Source organism: Cryptotermes secundus, unplaced genomic scaffold, assembly GCF_002891405.2.
Source record: "Cryptotermes secundus unplaced genomic scaffold, Csec_1.0 scaffold548, whole genome shotgun sequence".
Classification (NCBI taxonomy): domain Eukaryota; kingdom Metazoa; phylum Arthropoda; class Insecta; order Blattodea; family Kalotermitidae; genus Cryptotermes; species Cryptotermes secundus.
The window spans coordinates 1,328,748-1,349,194 of record NW_019732380.1 but is presented as its reverse complement, the minus strand read 5'-3'; the positions used below and the strand labels follow the sequence as shown (position 1 = coordinate 1,349,194).

General features: G+C 39.2%; 1 protein-coding gene and 1 long non-coding RNA gene across 3 annotated transcripts in view; one reads left to right on the top strand and one right to left on the bottom strand.

Annotated features, from left to right (window-relative positions):
- Nucleotides 1-20,447, bottom strand: part of LOC111867606 (regulating synaptic membrane exocytosis protein 1) — a 395,538-nt gene that overhangs the window by 137,609 nt on the left and 237,482 nt on the right. For both annotated transcript variants that reach the window (XM_033752742.1, XM_033752743.1), the window contains exons 6-7: nucleotides 12,784-12,937; nucleotides 1,714-1,986 (exon numbers count right to left, since the gene is read on the bottom strand). In XM_033752742.1, coding sequence (XP_033608633.1) covers nucleotides 1,714-1,986; nucleotides 12,784-12,937 — 427 coding nt within the window. The remainder of the gene's footprint in view (nucleotides 1-1,713; nucleotides 1,987-12,783; nucleotides 12,938-20,447) is intronic.
- Nucleotides 1-20,447, top strand: part of LOC117282566 — a 189,889-nt gene that overhangs the window by 142,991 nt on the left and 26,451 nt on the right. The gene's annotated exons all lie outside the window — the stretch shown is intronic.

The window sequence follows — 20,447 nt, the reverse complement described above, 5'->3', positions numbered from 1 at the left end:
TTAGGGGCTGAGTCGACCCCAGGGCCATAGTGCGGCTGGAATGATTAGGTCAATTGAAAAATCCAATGACCTCGTCGAGAATCGAACCGCGACCTTCCGGCTGTGTGGTAGGAACTGAAATTTTATATAATATTTACATAATTTCTGGATTGAAAGGTTTAACATGTTTCTCTCAAATATATTTCCTGTCACTTCAAATGCTCTAATGAAATTTTTAAATGTTTGTTATATTTACTGATATGTACAGTCTCAAATGAAATGCTTAGACAAAAAAATCTTACCACCAACGACTTTCCTGAATTGTATTTACATAACACAATGCAGACAACTCTCTATACATCTTCTGTCATTAAGTCAAATGCATATGGTTTAAGTCGTGCAAATTTAATGCATGCTACATTTTAGATGGACACGAATGTCGAATTAGTAAATGGAAGAAATAAACAAAATTTGATTTAAAATAATGGGTATTAGGAATTTTGACATTTAATCCAATAATGTGATGAATTATATATACACCAATTTCATGATAGCCAGATATAAGCAAGCCTATATACAGAGTCATCAACAAACTATCGAATAATGTAGTCATTTTTCGATAAATCCACTTACCAAATTAACCGGACGTCAAAGCGTCTAATTAACCTAACATGCTAATGGTAATATATATACATGATTAAATATATAAAACGTCAAATGTTAAAAGATTAGATTATTAAAATATGGTGGTGCTAATTAAAGTTGATGATTAGAGTTAATAATAACAAATAGAGTGGAAGATGATTCTATTTTCTACTAAGCAGAGGATTTTTAAGCAAACCGGTTAGACGATAATATAGAAATTGATAAGAGAAGGGAGAAGAATAAGAAAAATAAGAAGTGGATGTATAATACATGGGACTTATCTTTAATTAGTTCTGTATAATGTAGAGGAGAAATAAGTGAATAGAAATAGTACAGTTAGACAAGGCAAAATTCTCTATTTGCAGCGAGCGAACACACAAGTTGCTGACACAACAGAGTATGTAGCACGGAAAGGCGCGTTAGTATCTTATAAGCAAAGAATCACATGGTGGTTGGGTTTGGGGTGGTTGGCTCTACTACTGAATAGACCTACGTGTGTTATAGGGAAGTGAGTTTTCGTTTACAGGTAGATCAGGGGAACTACGTGAAATCGCAAGAAGGAACCGAAATCAGGGAGTGGTCTCTAGAATAACAGCGAAATAGAAAAATACTAATTGAAGAAAGTTATAATTACGTAAATAAGAGTTAGAAAGCATAGAGGAAGGAATTGCTAGTAGAAACGGGAAATACATAATGAAGTGGACGTAGAGATACATGGGGAGAAGGGATGTGGGTACATGAAATTTGTGGAAAGGCAGCATTCATCGGGGATCAATCCTTCAATCCAACATTCCAGAACACAAGGCATCGAGCTTCCATTCAATCTAATCTACGAATTCATTTCAGAATAATAATAAGAATAATAAATAAACGCATCCACGTGACTACTCCATACGTTGGTTAAAAAGAGCAAAAAAAAGGGGGGGGGGTCAGGGTTATATAAACATGGAAAATTCCGTGAAGTAAAAAAAAAAATTAACTCTGATTAAAAAAAGGTACAGACTAGTCATGAACATCATGAGCAGCAGCAGGAGCTGTGTGGCTTTTCTGCAGTTTTTAGTTTGCTTTTTTAGCGGAAACACAACTTGCCTCCCGCCTGCAGTTTCTGCAGTTCCTTCAGCGAGACTGCAGACACGTCAGAATGGCGCCGCAACTCTGGGGAACGTGGGGGAGGCACCAGCATAGGGTCTGTTGCTGACGACACTGGGAAGCATGAACTCCTTCTCTTGGCTATCTCGTCCTCCTCCTTACTCAATGCTGTGACCTTGCTGCTTAACTCCTTCAGTGCCGACGGTGAAACATCAGAATGCCGGCGACGCTCAGCTCTCGGCAACATGAGGGCCAGTCCGGCCCATTTACCACCTGCCAACAGTTGTCACCAGTTGCAACTGCAACATTAAATATCTCTCCATTTTGTTTATATTTCCTGGGAAGTTTTAACAGCCTAAAGAAGCGCGTATTACCGCTATGAAGATAAGCAGGTTTATGGTGAAGGTGATGCAATTGTGGCTGAACAAGTGCTGCTTTCAAAAACCAGTACAGTGTTTTGTCAGAATGTGGAGATACGTAGATGATGAAGCCTTCAAGTGAACAAATGTAACATAGTGCCAACTAACTGAAGACTGAACTGGTGCTGATGGTGAAGAAATATTGACTTGTTTATAACTCGCGCAGATCAAATTAAAGTGAAGTGCCAATATGAAAAGCCAATCAGTGTATGTATAGTCAAATGTTCAATTCTTCAATTTAGAAAGATGCAGGTGTCATTTGAAAAGTGTACATTGAACAGTGGAGTTATAGATCAATGGTTGTGATTTGGCTGGTTGTCGTGAAAGTGACAGTAAACAGACATTGCTCTGAAATTGAACTGATGCAGAAATAAAGTAAAGCAAGAGGATATGGACACGTCAAATAATATGAAGTTAAACGCTGCAACAGATGCTGTTGCAGATTTTTTTTTTGTGGTGTAGAGTGATATCAAAGTGCAATTCGTGATACCATTTGCATTCAATGGGAAAATGCTGGGATCCTAAAAGCAAGGTATGAATTTGAGTAAAGAGTACGTGGGACTTTTTGGTGAAAAAAGTGACACTTTGACATATTTTTCCTCAAATACTCCTGTTTCTCCTACCAATTCCTAGTCCACTAAACACTCTAATTATCTTTTTCTATCATCTGGATTTCGTACACTAGACCATTTACTAAGTTAAAATTTCGAAGATTAAACCGCGCGATTATAAGATGTTCGTTGGGACAATGTGAAATAAATTCTACGACATTGAAACATGAAAAGACCGGAAACCACATTTAAATCCGAAATGATGCAGATGGAAATATGATAAACATAATCTGTCATGACATTACTCTTTTAAGTTTATTATTCTGAAAAATAAAATATATTTCATGGTTACAAATTCAAAAACCCCAAATGGATATGTGAAAAAAAACCTTACACAACCTTAAGTTAAATATTTCGTCATGTGTTACTTAAAAGAGTTAGCAATTCCTGCAATGTTCTCATGAAACACACATAATTTAAGGTATGATTTTTTTTTACAGTTTATCGTCTGCATCTTGTAATTAATGAAGACAGAATTTTAAAAAAGAAACACCTACAGCCTTACGCAAGTTAACGAGCTGAACTTTAATTTGTAAGTTAAGCGTAAGATTTTCGAAAGAGCATAAGTTTTATGAAAGCTATTTAAGTAAAAGTACCATGAAAAAGAGATCCATAATAGCTATAAGGCTCTTTTATTTTAACACTCAACGTGTCTCAACCACGACACTTTTAAATAACAGGAAAGACGAGACTTGCAAATAAAACCTGGATGTGACATGTATCGGGGGAGACTGCATAAAGCCAGCATTACAAAACAAACAGTGTACAGGAAAGAGTGGACACTTGGAATCAAGATGCAAATATGTCGACATTAACTGATTTATCCTACCGTTGTGTACCAGACAAGAAGCTTACAGACAATCGCTGATTAAATCCTGCAAACATATCACCATTGATGAGAACTGTAACGAAAGAACTTAAGAAGAGCCATGCCTCCCAGGATGTGATGCAGTGTAGCCTGGTAGAATTTTACAGACATTTATGAGGATCATCTAGAAATCAACCTGGAAGCACGTTCTCTGCTTAATTATTTTTTTTAATTGCTAGTGGGGCGGGACTAAGTCCCTTGTACTACGGCCACTTCTGGCCTATTGTACCAGTCCCAGATGATAGGTGAGGGTGATTGTGGAACAATTGGTGGAATGAAGATTGGCAGGGTAAACCGAAGTACTCGGAGAAAACCTGCCCCAGCGCCACTTTGTCCACCATAAATCCCACTTGACCAGACCCGGGATCGAACCCGGAACGCCGCGGTGAGAAACTGGCGACTAACCGATTGAGCTATGGCGCTGCCCTCCGTTCTCTGCTTACTTGGGTTACATGTGAACCTTTAAATATGGCAGAAAAATGTTGCTCAAAAACGTCTGCAAACTACTCCAGAATACATGGCGTTACACCCTACATGATCATACCCTTAATATTTGCCGCCGTGAGAACTCCGATCTCACGACATAACTTGATTAAAAGACATAGAGATGATGTGGCCATGAGAAACTAATCATTGCCAGTTTCCAAGGGTCTCAGTAATGCCATGATAATGTCCTCTTTATTTATAAACACTCTGACACACGATTTGAAATATATTTATATTGTGACGTGCTATATGACGTCCATCGCTACGCAACGGCTGAAATTGGAACGCATACTTCGGCGACAACGAATACATGGAAATTGTTGAGTTCCCTCAGCGACGAAATGAATACCACAAAGACTGAAGCGACATTATCCACACTAGACGTCACAAGACTGTCAGTAGCACGAATTCTGAGAATAAATTCCTTCGCACTTTTCTACGTATCTTTTTGTAGTTTAAGCTATAAATAGTGCCTCAACTATACTCAGTTATGTAGCAGTGTTTAAACAGAAGTGCTATTTTGAAATATGCTGCTTCAGTATATGTAGAAATTACGTCATAGCTGAGAACGTAGTACCTTGAATACGGTAGGTCAAGTTATAAACTACACAAATTTAACTTACGTAGCCTGATACGTTAGTCATCATCACTAAATAAACATACACAATTCCACTAATTAGTACCAAATTTACATAGTCAGTAGTTCCAACCATCGAATATATAGGGGGTCCGGATGAAACGTATCCAAAATGAAATCATTATATCTCAGAAATAATTTATTATACACATTTATCGGTTACACCATTACAAAAGGAAAATATCAAAGTTTTTTTTCAGAGTGTATAACTTTCTCAATAAATTTAAACGTGGGCTCCCTTGGTGGCACGACAAATATCCAGACGATATTCGACCTCGTTCCACGTTGCTTGAAGCACGTTTGGTGTTACCGTAGCCACAGCGTCCCTTATGCGGGCTTTCAGTTGTTGCAGGTTGTTGAGCTTAATTTGACAGACAAAGTTCTTCACATAATCCCACAAGAAAAAATTCACTGGGGTTAAATCTGGCGACCTAGGAGGCCAAGCGATTGATTCATTTCTGCCGATCCATCTCCTAACCATCCCTCTGTCCAGGTGATTCCCAACATCGTGGCAGAAATGTGGCGGCGCATGCGCGTTAGCCGGGTATGAAAAAAAAAACTTTCAGAGTTTTCCTCCCGATGACATAAACCGGATACGTGTATGACAATTACTACTTTCCGAGATATACATTTTTTATTTTAGATACATTTCATCCGGACACCCGGTATAACACTCCGCCTTCTCCAAACATAAGCATCTTCTTAAGAGCCCACCCCCTCCAGCGATAATTTTGGTTAATTTGATTAATTAAATTCTTCAATCTGTGACCGACCAATTGTTGATTCAGAGATGAAGTCCAGGCTGTTGCAGAGCTCATGGGGCGGTGATACGTTTGTATGATGAACATGGAGGGGAACCCGAAGAAACTCGTAGGAAATCCCGGTCCAGTGCCATTTTGTCCATCACGGATCTTTTATGAACCCGAGGCTCTGCGATGAGCGCCGCGCGTCAAAAGTATGAACTACGGCAGAGTCCAGTAATGTGACTCGCGGTTATGTTCACGATAAGAACATTTTTATATTGAACTTGATATAATTGCATGTTAAAACCCCGTGTTTATGTTCGTGGTGTTCACTCTAAAGACAGACGCTTGAAACAGATTAAATTAGTATAATACAGTGAATAGATTTTCGAGTGCGCACTTAGGTGGTTCTCTGTCTAGTGTGGCCGATCCAAAACACACAAAATCCTTTCACGGAAGTGCTGTCTATGCAGCTACTTTACTGAACTGCAAATTAACTTATTGAGATTATCTTGTGGAATTATTTTTTACGTTCCAAACGAAAAGTTTAAAAATGCTTACAAATATTATATTTTTCGACATTATCAATCGTCCGGTCTTTATCTAAAAACACCGTCATGTTTATTTTTCAAAACACAACTTTTCGGAGTCTGGATTGTGTCTCCGTCTTCAGTTAAAACCTACTCATTTGGGCCCAATCGATAGAGCTAGTCCCTATCTCCAGAGATTCAAAATAAATGCGAAATATTAAAACGCAAATTCATATAATATTGCAAAGAAAATTCAAAGTCCGTTCTTCCTCGGGTCAGAGTGTTCTATTTCATTTGTCAAAACAAATTATTTATTCTGACTTTGCTCTTAGACATACGTACACCTATAACCATACATACACACTCAGAGATGCATACATCATAAAGCAAGTACACACAGTGTCTCCATATAAAACAATTACTGCACTCATTTGTAGCTGGAATAGTAAACTTTTCTGTTTCGAAGGATTGGACAGTGTGGGCTTTAAAAGAGTATAAGTCCATTATTAATCGAGGCACTGCTCTTAGGTGTCTAATATATTACCACACATCCCACATATCAAGTTATGACAGCCCGTCAGTTACACTTACATCAAAACAGTTCCCATGTCTCGAGCGGCAATGCTTCTGACACGTACTCAAGATGTGCTCTGTCTGAATCCCGGCTGAAATACGCATTATCCTGAGTGATGAAGGATTTGGAGACCTCACAGCTGTGGTTGTGAAGAGTTCTGTCTCTTGGGATATAATCCGTTGAAAGTCATACGTCGTTCCGAAGGACCATATCCATCTTCAGGGTTCAAGAGTGTGCAAAACACGGCGTTATGTTCCAAAAGATAGAACTTTTCATAACCTGACTGATGTTATTCGTGGTTTTCCTCAGTCCATAAAGGAAAAGGCAGGGACAGAACTTCAAATTCGACCACAACCGTTTCCTTCCATATTTTTCAAATTCATTATTCATTATGAGCCACCCTGAGTTGTTGAGAACTCGTCAAACAAACCGCAAAGAGACAAATAGTTCGCGTGGTCGCCATATTATTATTTACAATTATATTAACAATATATCCTGTTACGACGGCATGGCGCGTCCTCAGGTTGCGGATGGAGGAGACGCCCTCCAGTTTTGGAGGGAAGCTGCGAATATATTGAATAAGCAGTCGCGGACAGCCGACAAGGGGTTGCCCTCCAGCTTGGGGGTTGGGCATGGGGCTAACAACTCCTCACCCTAAAAAATCATGTTACGAAAATGAACACAAAGCCTCGGACCTGGACGGATTCCTTGGATAAACGACCTAAGCTAATGAAAATGGATATGAGATTTGGCACTTGGAATGTACGAAGTTTGTATAGGACAGGTTCGCTCAGGGCAGTGGCAGAAGAAATCTTAAAATATGTTAGATTTAGCGGGAGTATAGGAGGTCAGATGAGATGGAGGTGGCATCGCACCAGCAGGCGAAAATATATTCTTCTATGGAAAGGGGAATGAAAATCATGAATTAGGTACAGGTTTTTTCGTACATAAGAGAATCATATCAGCAGTTAAGAGCGTAGAGTTCGTTAGTGATAGAATATCATATATAATACTAAAAGGTCGCGGGTGTGATATCATTGTTATGAATGTTCACGCCCCAACAGAAGATAAAATTGATGACATAAAGGATGGATTCTATGAAGAACTAGAACATGTATTTGATAAATTCCCGAAGTACCCTATGAAAATTTTGTTAGGAGATTTCAATGCCAAAGTAGGGAGGGAAGACATTTTCAAACCAACGATTGGGAATGAGAGTTTGCATGAAATTAGTAATGATAATGGAGTTAGAGTAGTAAACTTTGCCACATCAAAAAATCTCACTGTCAAAAGTACAATGTTCCCACATCGTAACATCCATAAATTTACTTGGACATCTCCTGATGGGAAGATGCACAATCAAATAGAACATATTTTGATAGATAGGAGACGGCACTCAAGTATACTTGATGTCCGATCATTCAGGGCAGCAGACTGTGATACTGACCACTACCTGGTGGTGGCAAAGGTAAGGGAAAGGCTGGCAGTGGGCAAACAAACAATACACAGAGTTTACATGGAGAGGTTCAATCTCAAGAAATTGAATGAGGTAGAGGGTAAAGAGCAGTATTGTGTTGAAATCTCAAATAGGTTCGCGGCTTTGGAAAACTTGGAAACTGAGGTGGATGTTAATAAAGCTTGGGAAACTATAGGGGAGGATATAAAAATGTCTGCCAAAGAGAGTCTAGGTTATTATGAACCGAAGAAGGATAAGCCAAGGTTCGATGAATGATGCTCAAAATTATTAGAACGAAGAAAGCAGGCCAAACTGCAATGGTTACAGGATCCAAGCGAGTTAAATGGGGATAATCTGAACAATATAAGATGTGAAACCAGCAGGCATTTCAGGAACAAAAAGAGGGAATATCTGAAAGACAAAATTGATGAGCTTGCAATGAACTGTAAGAACAAGAACATTAGAGACTTGTATAGAGGAATAAATGACTTTAAGAGGGGTTACCAGCCTAGCAGTAACTTAGTGAAGGGTGAGAATGGTGATCTGCTTGCAGATTCCCACAATATTTTGAATAGGTGGAGGAACTACTTCTCTCAGTTATTGAATGTACATAGGGTCAGTACTGTTAGGCAGACAGAAATCCATACAGCTGAGCCGTTAATACCTGATCCTAGCCCTTTTGAGGTTGAAAGTGCTATTGCAAAATTGAAACGGTATAAATCGCCAGGTAGTGATCAAATTTCCGCAGAACTTATTAAAGCAGGAGGCGAAATATTACATTCTAAGATCCACAATCTAATTACTTCTATTTGGCATAAGGAAAAATTGTCTGATCAGTGGAAGGGGACTATTATTGTACCCGTTCAAAAGAAGGGTGATAAAACTGACTGTAGTAATCATCGGGGAATATCTGCTATCAGCTTCATACAAAATTTTATCCAATATTCTTCTTTCAAGGTTAAGTCCATATATAGATGAAATTATTGAGGATCATCAGTGTGGGATTTGACGTAACAGATCAACTACAGATCAGATCGTTTGCATTCGTCAGATATTGGAGAAAAAAATGGTAGTACGATGAGACAGTACATCAGCTATTCGTAGACTTCAACAAAGCCCATGATTGAGTTAGGAGGGAAGTATTGTACAATATTCTAATAGAGTTTGAGATACCAATGGAACTAGTTAGGTTGATTAAAATGTGTTTAAACGAAACGTATAGTAAGTCCGTGTAGGTAAATATTTGTCTGATAAATTTCCTATCCAGAATGGTCTAAAACAAGGAGATGCTTTATCGCCACTCCTTTTCAACTTTGCCTTACAATATGCCATTATGAAGGTCCAGGGAAACCAGGTGGGACTGAAATTAAACGGGACACATCAGCTGTTGGTCTACGCCGATGATGTGAATCTACTGGGTGATAATGTAGATACCATAAAGAAAAACACACAAACTTTAATTGACGTAAGTAAAGAGGTTGGTCTAGAAGTAAACAGAGAAAACTACTCGTAAGTATATGTTACTGTCTCGTCACCAAAATGCAGGGCAAAATCATGACATAAAGATAGGAAACAGATGTTTTGAAAATTCAGATATTTGGGAACAACGATAACAGATCGAAACCTGATTCAGGAGGAAATTAAGAGGCGATTGAACTCGCGTAATGCTTGCTACCATTCAGTCCAGAACCTTTTGTCTTCTCGTCTGTTGTCCAAAAACATAAAAATTAGAATATACAAAACTATAATTTTGCCTGTGGTTCTGTATGGGTGTGAAACTTGGTCTCTGACATTAAGAGAGGAACATAGATTGAGGGTGTTTGATAACAGGGTGTTGAGTGGAATATTTGGACGGAAGATGGATGAAGTGACAGGAGGTAGAGAAAACTGCATAATGAGGAGCTTCATAACTTGTACTCTTCTCCAAGTATAATTAGAATGATCAAGTCAAGGAGGATGAGGTGGGCAGGGCATGTACACGTAGCATGAATAGGTGAGACGAGGAATGCGTATAGAATACTGGTGGGAAAGCCAGAAGGAAAGAGACCACAGGGAAGACCAAGGCGTAGGTGGGTGGGCAATATTAAAATGGATCTTAGAGAGATAGGATGGGATGGTACGGATTGGATAGATCTGGCTCAGGATAGGGACCAATGGAGGGCTCTTGTAAACACGGTAATGAACCTTCGGTATCCATAAAATGCTGGGAAATTCTTGAGTAGCTGCAGAATTGGCGGCTCCTCAAGAAGGGCTCAGCTCCATGAGTAAGTAAGTAAATTAAAAATATATTAAAACCAGGTACATAATTTTGGAAGGCCGACAAATAAAACTTCTGACACTACGTTCAGTGTTACTAGTTTCACTCCCACTTCATAAGTTCGCCCGACAGCTATGATAACTTTTTGTCATTACGTTCATGCCGATTTTGCGGAAACCAATACATTTGTGTCTCTAATATGTATTCGAATCGGAGAACAAACCGACTGACAATCACACAGCTCGCTAATTGGATACCGATGAAGGGACTGCAGGGATCCAGTTCCAACAACGGGAACTGGGGCTAACCACAGGCTTCAGTCCGTCATAAGAGACAGTTCCCGCTGCTCCCCTAGTAGTTGACAAATGTGTGTGTGTGGGGGGGGAGGGGAGGGGGCCGAATGAACCGCATACTAGTATGGCCTTACCAGTGGCTGATGACGTAGCCGGAAAGTGTTAATAATTAACAGACCCTCTCAGTAGGAGCAAGTGATTAGCTTCAAAAAATGTAACGCAGAGAGGCAAAGTACAGCATCATACAAATTTCATACTTTGACAACAAGATGGGAAATGCTGTACTCCATAATGTAATGTACACAGAATTCTGAATGGTTTTCTTTGAGAATCATTAAGCTTATTTGCAGCTTGTTTATAGAATCCGATAAACATTTTATGATATACATCTGTCTGTCCTCCCACTCAGGGCATGGATGTTTAGTTTGTGTACAGGTAGAGGCCTTGCGACGAGCTGATCAGCCGCCCAAGGAGTCCTACCGAATGTGTAAGATCTAGAAAAACCGAAGTGAAGTTCAAGGAGGTAGGCCTAGGCCCACTGGGGCTGTAGTGACAAGAAAAAAAATCTGTCTGTCCTTCCTTCAATCCATCTATGGCTCTACAACATTTTGTTGGACTTTGGCCACTTTTTCAGTTTCCTCATCTTTTACACAGTAGGTGGGACTCCTTGGACGGGGGATCAGCCCGTATCAAGGCATACACAAGACAGAACAAACGCACACTGACATTCATGCCTCAAGTGGGATTCGAACACACGAAATCAATCTTTGAGCGGATTAAGAAAGTTCATTCCTTAGGCTACACGGCCATCGTGATCGGCCCAGTTTATGAAAGAAATCCATTTGGAGCCGTAGATAAAATTGAATTTGTTTTATGTAAATATGGCTCAAAACAGGAACTGACTCTTCAGTTTTCTTTCCCATACAAACTCCGTGGCATGTAGTCCGCAAGCGAACTATATTGATCGAGCGACCGAAGCTTGTCAGCGAAGTTAATGCCAACTTCAGCGGATAAAGGGTGTCGCGTGGTCAGCGCAACGGATCCCCACGGCCGTTAATCTCGGCTATCTAGACCGGAGCCGCTATTTCCTTGAAATAGTTCCTAATTATCCTCACGAGGCTTAGTGGACTCCGTTCCAGACCCACTAATTCTCAGACAATCTTGTAGCGCCGGGAATCGAACACGGGACGTTTGGATCTGTAGCCAGAAACTCTGACCACTAGACCACAGAATAAAATCATAATGGCTCAGGCGCTGATATTAGGTGACAGAGAAAACAGATGCGCAGTCGAAATGAGTCCAGAGTTTCATTATAATCTGCCCATCCATCACAAAATAGATATACTATACACTGCAGCTGCCCACTGTCGCGTAAAATGTATATATTATAATGTTATAGGCTTCTATGTTCATAATATTATATTTCAGCGTCCTTTTGCAATGAATGAATTTTATTTGCAAGGGCGGTCTTGAAGGTGCAACTTCTTGCCGTGTTTGTAGACTGTTGGTATGCTACGTTGTCGCTTCTTTACTTAAATATTAATAAAACCGACAACGTAGCACATCAGCAGTCTACGAGCACGACAAGCAGTTACTTCTTCAAGACTAACTTCATGGAGCTGAGTCCTGGAGAAGCAGCCCGTCGTGCAGCTACTCAAGGATCTCCCAACATTTTATGGCACTCGAAAGTTCATTACCGTGCTCACAAGAACCCTCCATTTGTCTCTGTCCTGAGCCAGATTGATGCAGTCCATACCACCTCATCCTACCTTAGATCCATTTTAATATCATCCACCCACCTACTCCTTGGTCTTCCTAGTGGTCTCTTTCCTTCTGACTTTTCCACAAATATCCTACATTCATTTTTCTTCTCCTTTGTTCTTGCTACATGCCCTGTTCATCTCATCCTCCTCGACTTTATCATTGTAACTATACTTGGCGAAGAGTAGAAGTTATGAAGCTCCTCACTGAGCAGTTTTATCTTCAAGATTGCCCTTGCAAATTAAATTATTTGTTCATAGCCAGACAGTGATTCTATAAACCATACCTAGCGTATGCAATTGATAAAACGTCGCTGAATAAACTAGTATTAAAGATAAAGTTATACATACATTCACACACGTCACACAAAATCATGGAAGGGACCATGTGCTTAAGCTTGTGTCCACTGCCATGTAATGGCAGATCGCCTCATACCTGCAGAAGCGGGGTTGATCTTGACGTCAGAGTGCCTCCTCTGTAACGCTTCCAACATCGGGACATCCAGAAGACTGTCTGTAGAGTCCTGCTGGATAACCGGCTGGGCTCTGCTCTGCATCTTCCGGCGACAGATGCTGCATCTCCAGGTACTCTGCAACAGCAAACTGGCACAAGTTACGAACGGACGAGAACTTGGTCTGTGGTCACCACTGCTATTATATTGTGAGGTGTATACCCATTGCTATGCAACGGCTCGGTAAATACATTCTCGCAACACGCTCATGCGACAACAGAACATCCCCTTGCTACGTAACGGAACAGTAAACACGCATCCTTAACCAGAGAAGTCGGGCTTTTCAGTGAAGAGACAAGGGAGGTGGCTTGACGAGTATAGAAGAGTAGTTGGAAGAGAATTGGGTCGAATTCTCGAGATGACAGTCGAAAGTGATCGATAAGAAATGACAAGAAATGAATTAGGCAGTAGAAAGACTTCATACGCGATTTTAAGTTACAGTGACTGTGATAAATCCGTTGCCAGGATACGACTAGTGAGGTCTGAGAATCGTAATGCGTGTGCAACGGTGAACTGTGTGAATTATAAAATGATATAGCTATCACTGTAACAGGACTTGAAGGTCCATAGGGTTTGAGTGACATCGAGGCTCCCATATTTTCTCTAGAAAATCGGCTCACAGATGGCGGTAAGGTTGTCAGCCTTACGTGCCGGCCGCCCTTTACCCCCCAGGAATATTCTTGGTACTCATTTTTGTTAGAGGCTGAGTCGACCCCAGGGCCATAGTGCGGCTGGAAGGATTAGGTAAATTGGGAAAAAAAAATCCACCTCATCTGGATTCGAACCTTCGATCTTCCGGCTTTTGGCGTAGTACTTCAACCAACTACGCGCCTTGTGTGAAATTATAAGGTGCAATAAAGCCAATCATGAAATCCATAACCTGTCTATAAGTCACCCTTACATGCTTAACTAATTCTTAAATGTAAATAACCATAATTGATCAATTTTGATTTTTTGTGTGTGTATTTTGTCCTGTGTTGTCTCACTACTCTTTCTGTTTGTATTCATTCTGACTCTGTAATTTGCCCCTGGCTGTTGAGTTCAGCACGCAAATAAATAAAGAATTTAATTGAGATATTATTATTATTATTATTATTATTATTATTACTACTACTACTACTACTACTACTACTACTATTCTTATTAATTCATTTAGTGATTGTTTACTGATACTGTAAGATTTACATTGTGTACACGAACGTTGTTCGGAAAATTTTATGACTCCCAACTTTAGTAAAATTAGAGTTATTTCCTTTACCAGGGAAACAAAACATTTTAAACTATCAATACAGACTTGGAAACTCTTTCATATTGCGAACAGTTTGTATTGAGGTTCTGGGTGTACATATATATATTGTAAACTTCATTTTCATTGCTATATTTTCCTTCTCTACCAGAGTCTATTGGTGCTATATTTGCCTTGGTTAGATCTAAACCGGAGTATGCTTCTGTTGCCTGGAACTCTGTTACAATTGCTGACTCCAATAAACTTGAGCCCCGGTCACGGTAGCTCGTGGGTTCCAATCCCACTCAAAGCATGGATGTTTGGTATGTGTATGAGTTTATCCTGTGTTTAGGTAGAGGCCTTGCGACGAGCTGAACACTCGTCCAAGGGGTCCTACTGTCTGTAAAATGATCATGAAACTGAGAAATCAGCCGTGTGCTCCAAAGTGGGAGCAAGAGGAGAGAGAGAGAGAGAGTGAGAGTGAGTGAGTGAGTGAGTGAGGGGGAAAAAAGAAAATAAACTTGAGCCCATACAAAGAAAATTTGCAGCCCTTTTCCACAACAATTTCGTGTTCAGGGCGTGGAACATCGTTATATAATATTACAAGTATACTGGAGAAATTAAATCTGTAGACACTGCATATCAGGCATCATCACTTAGATGCTCTTTTAAAATAAATATATTTACNAAGATGGCACTTTTGTGCCGAAACATGTAGTGCGAGAGAGAGGAGTGAGATAGATGAGTGTATGCACTGGAAGACGGTTGAAATAAATCATGGACTTTAATCAGTGCAACAGGACGCTAAAATATAACATTATATTTACTTACACTAAAAACTGTCTCTCTGTCTTCGAAACAGTCGGTATTTATATTTATACTCTGAACACACGTTACTTTACCACGTTCAGTTGCTCCTTCACACACTGCCCTACAGCTAGATATGTTTCTGCTGCATGTTTGGTTTGTAAATGTACATATATTTTAAGTAACTCATGTCTGAGTGTAAAATGCCTTAAATGAGCCATTTGTCTTTGTTCTTTTTCTGTTGTTTTGTTGTTTTCTCAACGTTTTGTCCTGTGTTGTCTCATTGCTCTTTCTGTTTGCATTCGTGGTGACTCTGTAATTGATCACTGGCTGTTCACCTCAGCACGTAAATATATAAAGAATTAAATTATATAAATTGCTCTGTATTTATATTTTATGTGAAAATGTCTTATTTATTTTATTTGCTCCTTTTCTCTCTGAAATTGGCCTTTGGGCTGTTACATTTTCACGCAAATAAATTATAACTCTATTATTATTATTATTATTATTATTATTATTATTACTATTATTATTATTATTATCATCATCAATGTTATTCGCCGCATGATGGCTGGTGCGTTTGAACTTATTGATTTTTTATTATTGTCCAAGTCGACGGTTTGGTTTGTCTTTGTGTGTGTGTGATTCCATTTTTGCTCGTGTTTATTTTATAACTAACTTTTTTTGGGTTGTTGTGTAAGCATGCAAATAAATAAAGCATTGGACTGAATTAATGTTATTATATACTCGTATTGAAAAAATTAAAACTTAAAGCGTTTCCACGCATGAGATGAAGAGAAAGGAAACAAGAAAAGATAGAGGAAAGACGTAAGTAAATAGAAAAAGACACGAATAAATATAATAAGAAATATAGAAATACAGAAACAAAGTGAGAAAGAAATAATATAGAAACTAAGATAGAGAGGAAGGAAAGGAAAACAAATAAACAACGAGTTTAAAGACCCCACACTAAAATTCCAAAAAGCCGTTCAAAACGCGCTAAAACAATGCAAAACAATAATAAACTCCACAACAAAGAAACAGGTTCAACAAATGAACCCAAAAGCACCCAACATGAATGCAAAAATTAAAATTCACAAACAAGAGGCCCCAATCAGGCCGGTAATAAACAATACCAACGCCCCCACACATAAATTGGCAAAATACATACACCAAACACTAAAAAATGTATTAAACCTAAAATACGAATATAATATCACCAATACAGCACACTTCGCAGAAAACATTAGTAATCTAAAACTAAACACAACTCACAAAATAATAACAATGGACATTAAAGACCTATATGTCAACATTCCAACAAATGAAACACTCAACATAGCCAAAAACCTACTCATACTAAACCACACAGAAAGAAACACTAAAAATGAAATCATACTTATACTTAAAACGATATTAGACCAGAATTATTTCCAATATAACGATAAATTCTACAAGCCAAGATCAGGCATAGCCATGGGTTCGCCTTTATCAGGCATAATGGCAGAAATCTTCCTACAACACTTCGAACAATGTAAAATAAAACACCTACTTGAAGACAAAAACATCGTCTACTACAATAGATACGTAGATGACATAATTATGATTTATAATCAAACTAAAATAACACCACAACACATACTCAAACAATTCAATGAACAAAACAAAAATTTACAATTCACACTAAATGAGGAAACAAATAAACAAATAACTTACCTAGACCTAAAACTTACTAATGATAACGGACGAATACACATGGAAATTTACAGAAAACCTACATCAACAGACATAACAATAAATAACACATCATGTCACCCCCAAGAACACAAATTAGCAGCATACAGGAGCTGGATACATAGACTACTTACCCTAAAGCTCGAAGATACAGCAAAAAACAAAGAATTAAACACCATTATCGAAATTGCACAAAACAATGGATACAGAAAAGATGAAATCACACGAATACACAAAAAACTAAAACAAAAAATAAACAATCTAAACACTAACGAGAAAAAAGAACAAAAATGGATCACATACACATACACGGGAAATTATATAAGGAAAATTACTAAATTATTTAGGAACACAAACATAAAGATAGCCTATAAAACCAACCACACACTAGGCAAACTAGTACACGAAAGGAAAAACATCGATCCATATGAGCAAAGCGGAATCTACAAACTGACCTGCCAAAGTTGTCAAAAGGTATACATTGGCCAAACGGGCAGAAAACTGTCAACCCGATACACTGAGCACATTCGCAACATAAGATTAAATAAGGACGAATCGGCCTTCGCCCAACATATATTAAACACAAGACACCAATATGGGCCGATAACCACAATCATGGAAATCCTCGAAACAGCTAAGAAGGGCAATCTAATGAATATAAAGGAAGATTTCCAAATATATTATCATAACAAACACAAAAAATTAATAGAAGAACAAAGACAGATAAAAGAAACCAACAATCAAAAAAACCTCTTCGAACTCATAATACAGGATTCGTACACCCCCACACTGACGTCACAAACACAGGATACATAAACCACACGACACAGCACTCCTTAAGCACACAAGCATCACAACACACAGACAAGCAACATCAACTACCGACAGGTAAGGTTAGTGAACCTTAAAAGTATATACACATAAAAACTTATATAATACAATCTAAATAAAACCACAACTTTTTATTTACAGACAACACACGTCAACAACATCCCGAAGCAAAAAGATTGGGCCAAGCGGGAAAGAATTCTAGGGATTTTAAGAATTCTTACTTCAAATAACGAAACATAATTTTACAGAATTAACGACGAATCAAATAAGGAAGCTACTGTGGTGTGTGAAAAACTTTTAGTGAACCGACATTCTGGGTAATTTTAACTATTTGTAATTATTTTAATTAACTGGAACGTGGCTATCTTGGACAAAGTGAAGTTTTGTGTGTTGGTGATTTCTTTTTCTACTATAAATGCCTCTGATGATGGCTCCGTGGTGAGCCGAAACATGTAAGGCAGGTGCTGACGAGGTGGAAAACTTAAAAAAGTGTCACATTTGACGGAAGGAACTTGATTGTTAATAAACAACGATAAAGTAAAACGGATAAAAAACATGGCAAAAATACAAAATACGTAAAGATAAAAATAGATAAAAGGGAAGGCCAAGAAAGGACGGAAAGAAGACGGACAAAGAGAGAATGAGATAGAGAGCGAAACCAGTAAAATATGCGAGATAGAAAGAAAGAGGAAAATGCGTAAGCGACACTAAGATGGAAGCAAAGAAATAAAGATAGAAACAAACAAACACAAATAGAAAGACATACAGATAAAGAAGGAGAGGGAAGGAGAGAAAGAGGAAAGTACTTTAAACATGGTTTAATCAAATGTAATCAAGCTGGAAATATCATACTCAATGTCACGTGACACAAATATAATTCACTCAATATTCCCTCAACCTTATACAACTCCTTGCGTTATTTACATAAATGTTATAAATGCATCGCTAGTCGTCACGAAGTTTATTCCAAGTAAATACAATTACCAAGGCCAAGTAACCAGTAACCACAGCAGACAGTCGTGCAAGAAAATCAAATAGCTATGTACTGCACGCACCGCTTTCAATCACAAATAAACTCGCAGTGCCCCCCGCACTCCTACCCGTTTCCATTTCAAATTTATCCTCGACCAAGTTCAAGGCGCACTTCTCATCACGCGGAAGAACATAAATGGGGCCAGAATTCGAAGAACAACCGAAAATATAATTTTATTTAGTGGGGCAGTCACTTAAAAGGAGAGACTTAGCAGGATACTTTAGCGGTAACAGTCCAGACTTGTATTTATGGGGTGTTCGGTTCTGATCTCGGCCAGGACACCGATTATAACGATTTTCCTCAGTCATTTCAGTCAAATAACTGGATATTACCTGGATTAGGCCACGACCACTTCCATCCAAATTCTTTTGAACTCATCATTCATCATTTTACCATTCGACGCTATATAATATTGTGGTCTATAGAACCGTTGCTGGGCAGAGACCTCGAAACGGACGAGTACAGCCGTTGCTAGGCAATAGGCGGATAAGCGAACACCCGTTTCTAAGCAACGGCCGGTAAAAACGTCAATAAAAATATTCGGGCTATCGCTAGGCAACTGCTCTTTAAACGGTTCCCGCAGCAAAGCATACGTATGCAACGGTCGAGGTATTTGTTGGATTACAACAACGGAAACGGTGCTTTCTATGTGGTTCGTGTCGAAATGTTATAAGTAAAGTCAGTCGAGTTCCGGAGTTGGAGTTGTCAGTTCGGTTGAGTGAAGTGACGTGAAGTGAAGGAGCTGGTTGGAGAGTGAGAGTATTCAGTTGAAAGTCAGCCTCTGCAGAGAAGACTAGGTGAGTGGTGTGAAATGGCCGCCAGCCTGGGGCCCAGTTAGCTGAGTTGTCAGCTGACAAAGAGTTCTGCACTGGCGGCTCTGACAAGAGGACCCGATTGCGGATAGCTGAAGTATCTCCCTTGGTTGGAGCCATTGCCAGGAAACGGCTAGTGGAGACTGTCATAGACTGAGGACACTAGTCTGCGTGTCAGTGAACTGTAAAGAGTAGTTCCCAATGGCGTATACAAGTGGTCAATAAATCCATTCACCAAGTCCATACGTCGTTTGTAGCCATACCCCTAAAATACGTGACAATATATTGTAGCATGCAGACCAGTTGCTAAGAAATTACTCTGTAAACAACGCCCGTTGCTAGGCAACAGATTTATAACATGACTCAATGGACAAACTGGGAAGCGGTGTTCTCTACACGGTCCGTGCAACATCTGCGCGCGCACCATTGTTAAGTACTGCTATAGGCGGTGGTTTTTTTGTGTGGTACGCTCCGGGGCTATATCACTCGACCGACCGAGCTGAGTTAGTTACTCTGTGTAGTGGAGCTAATGCGGTGGAGTGAAGTGAATTGGTTTATGAGTGACTTAATTGTGAAACAGTTGACGACCAGTAAGAACGTGAACACGGAATTGAGGAATCTCCGGCATTGGAAGCTGTTACCAAATAACGACTTGTGAAGATACAGCAGACTGAGAAGATTTAATACGTGCTGTAGTGAACTGCTGAGCATGGATTAGCAGTAGCGCAACAGTGACTTGTAGTTGCGGTCTATAAAATTTCAATAAATCCGATTACCAAGCAAAACCTCGTCTATAGTCACTCATACACGTGACGTCACAATATGATGCAGCGTCATAATATTGCCCACATAAAGAGAGAACTGCAAAATATATTGTGAACAAAGATTGAAAGAATCAGAAGACAGGGAATTAATATTAATACATTAAGATATTAGTTTTGCGTAGGCATACGCAACCCAGTTGATATAGAAACTACGCTACGGAATGGAACGCCGAGGAATGGAGGTTCGATTTGCGGCAGAACGAAAGTGTTCTATCTTCTCCATAACGCCCAGACCGACTCTGTTTCTTTTCCAGTGTCTTCCCCGCAATTACTGTGGGATGTAACACGTAGAATCCGACTTGTTTGATCTGAGGTCCTCAAG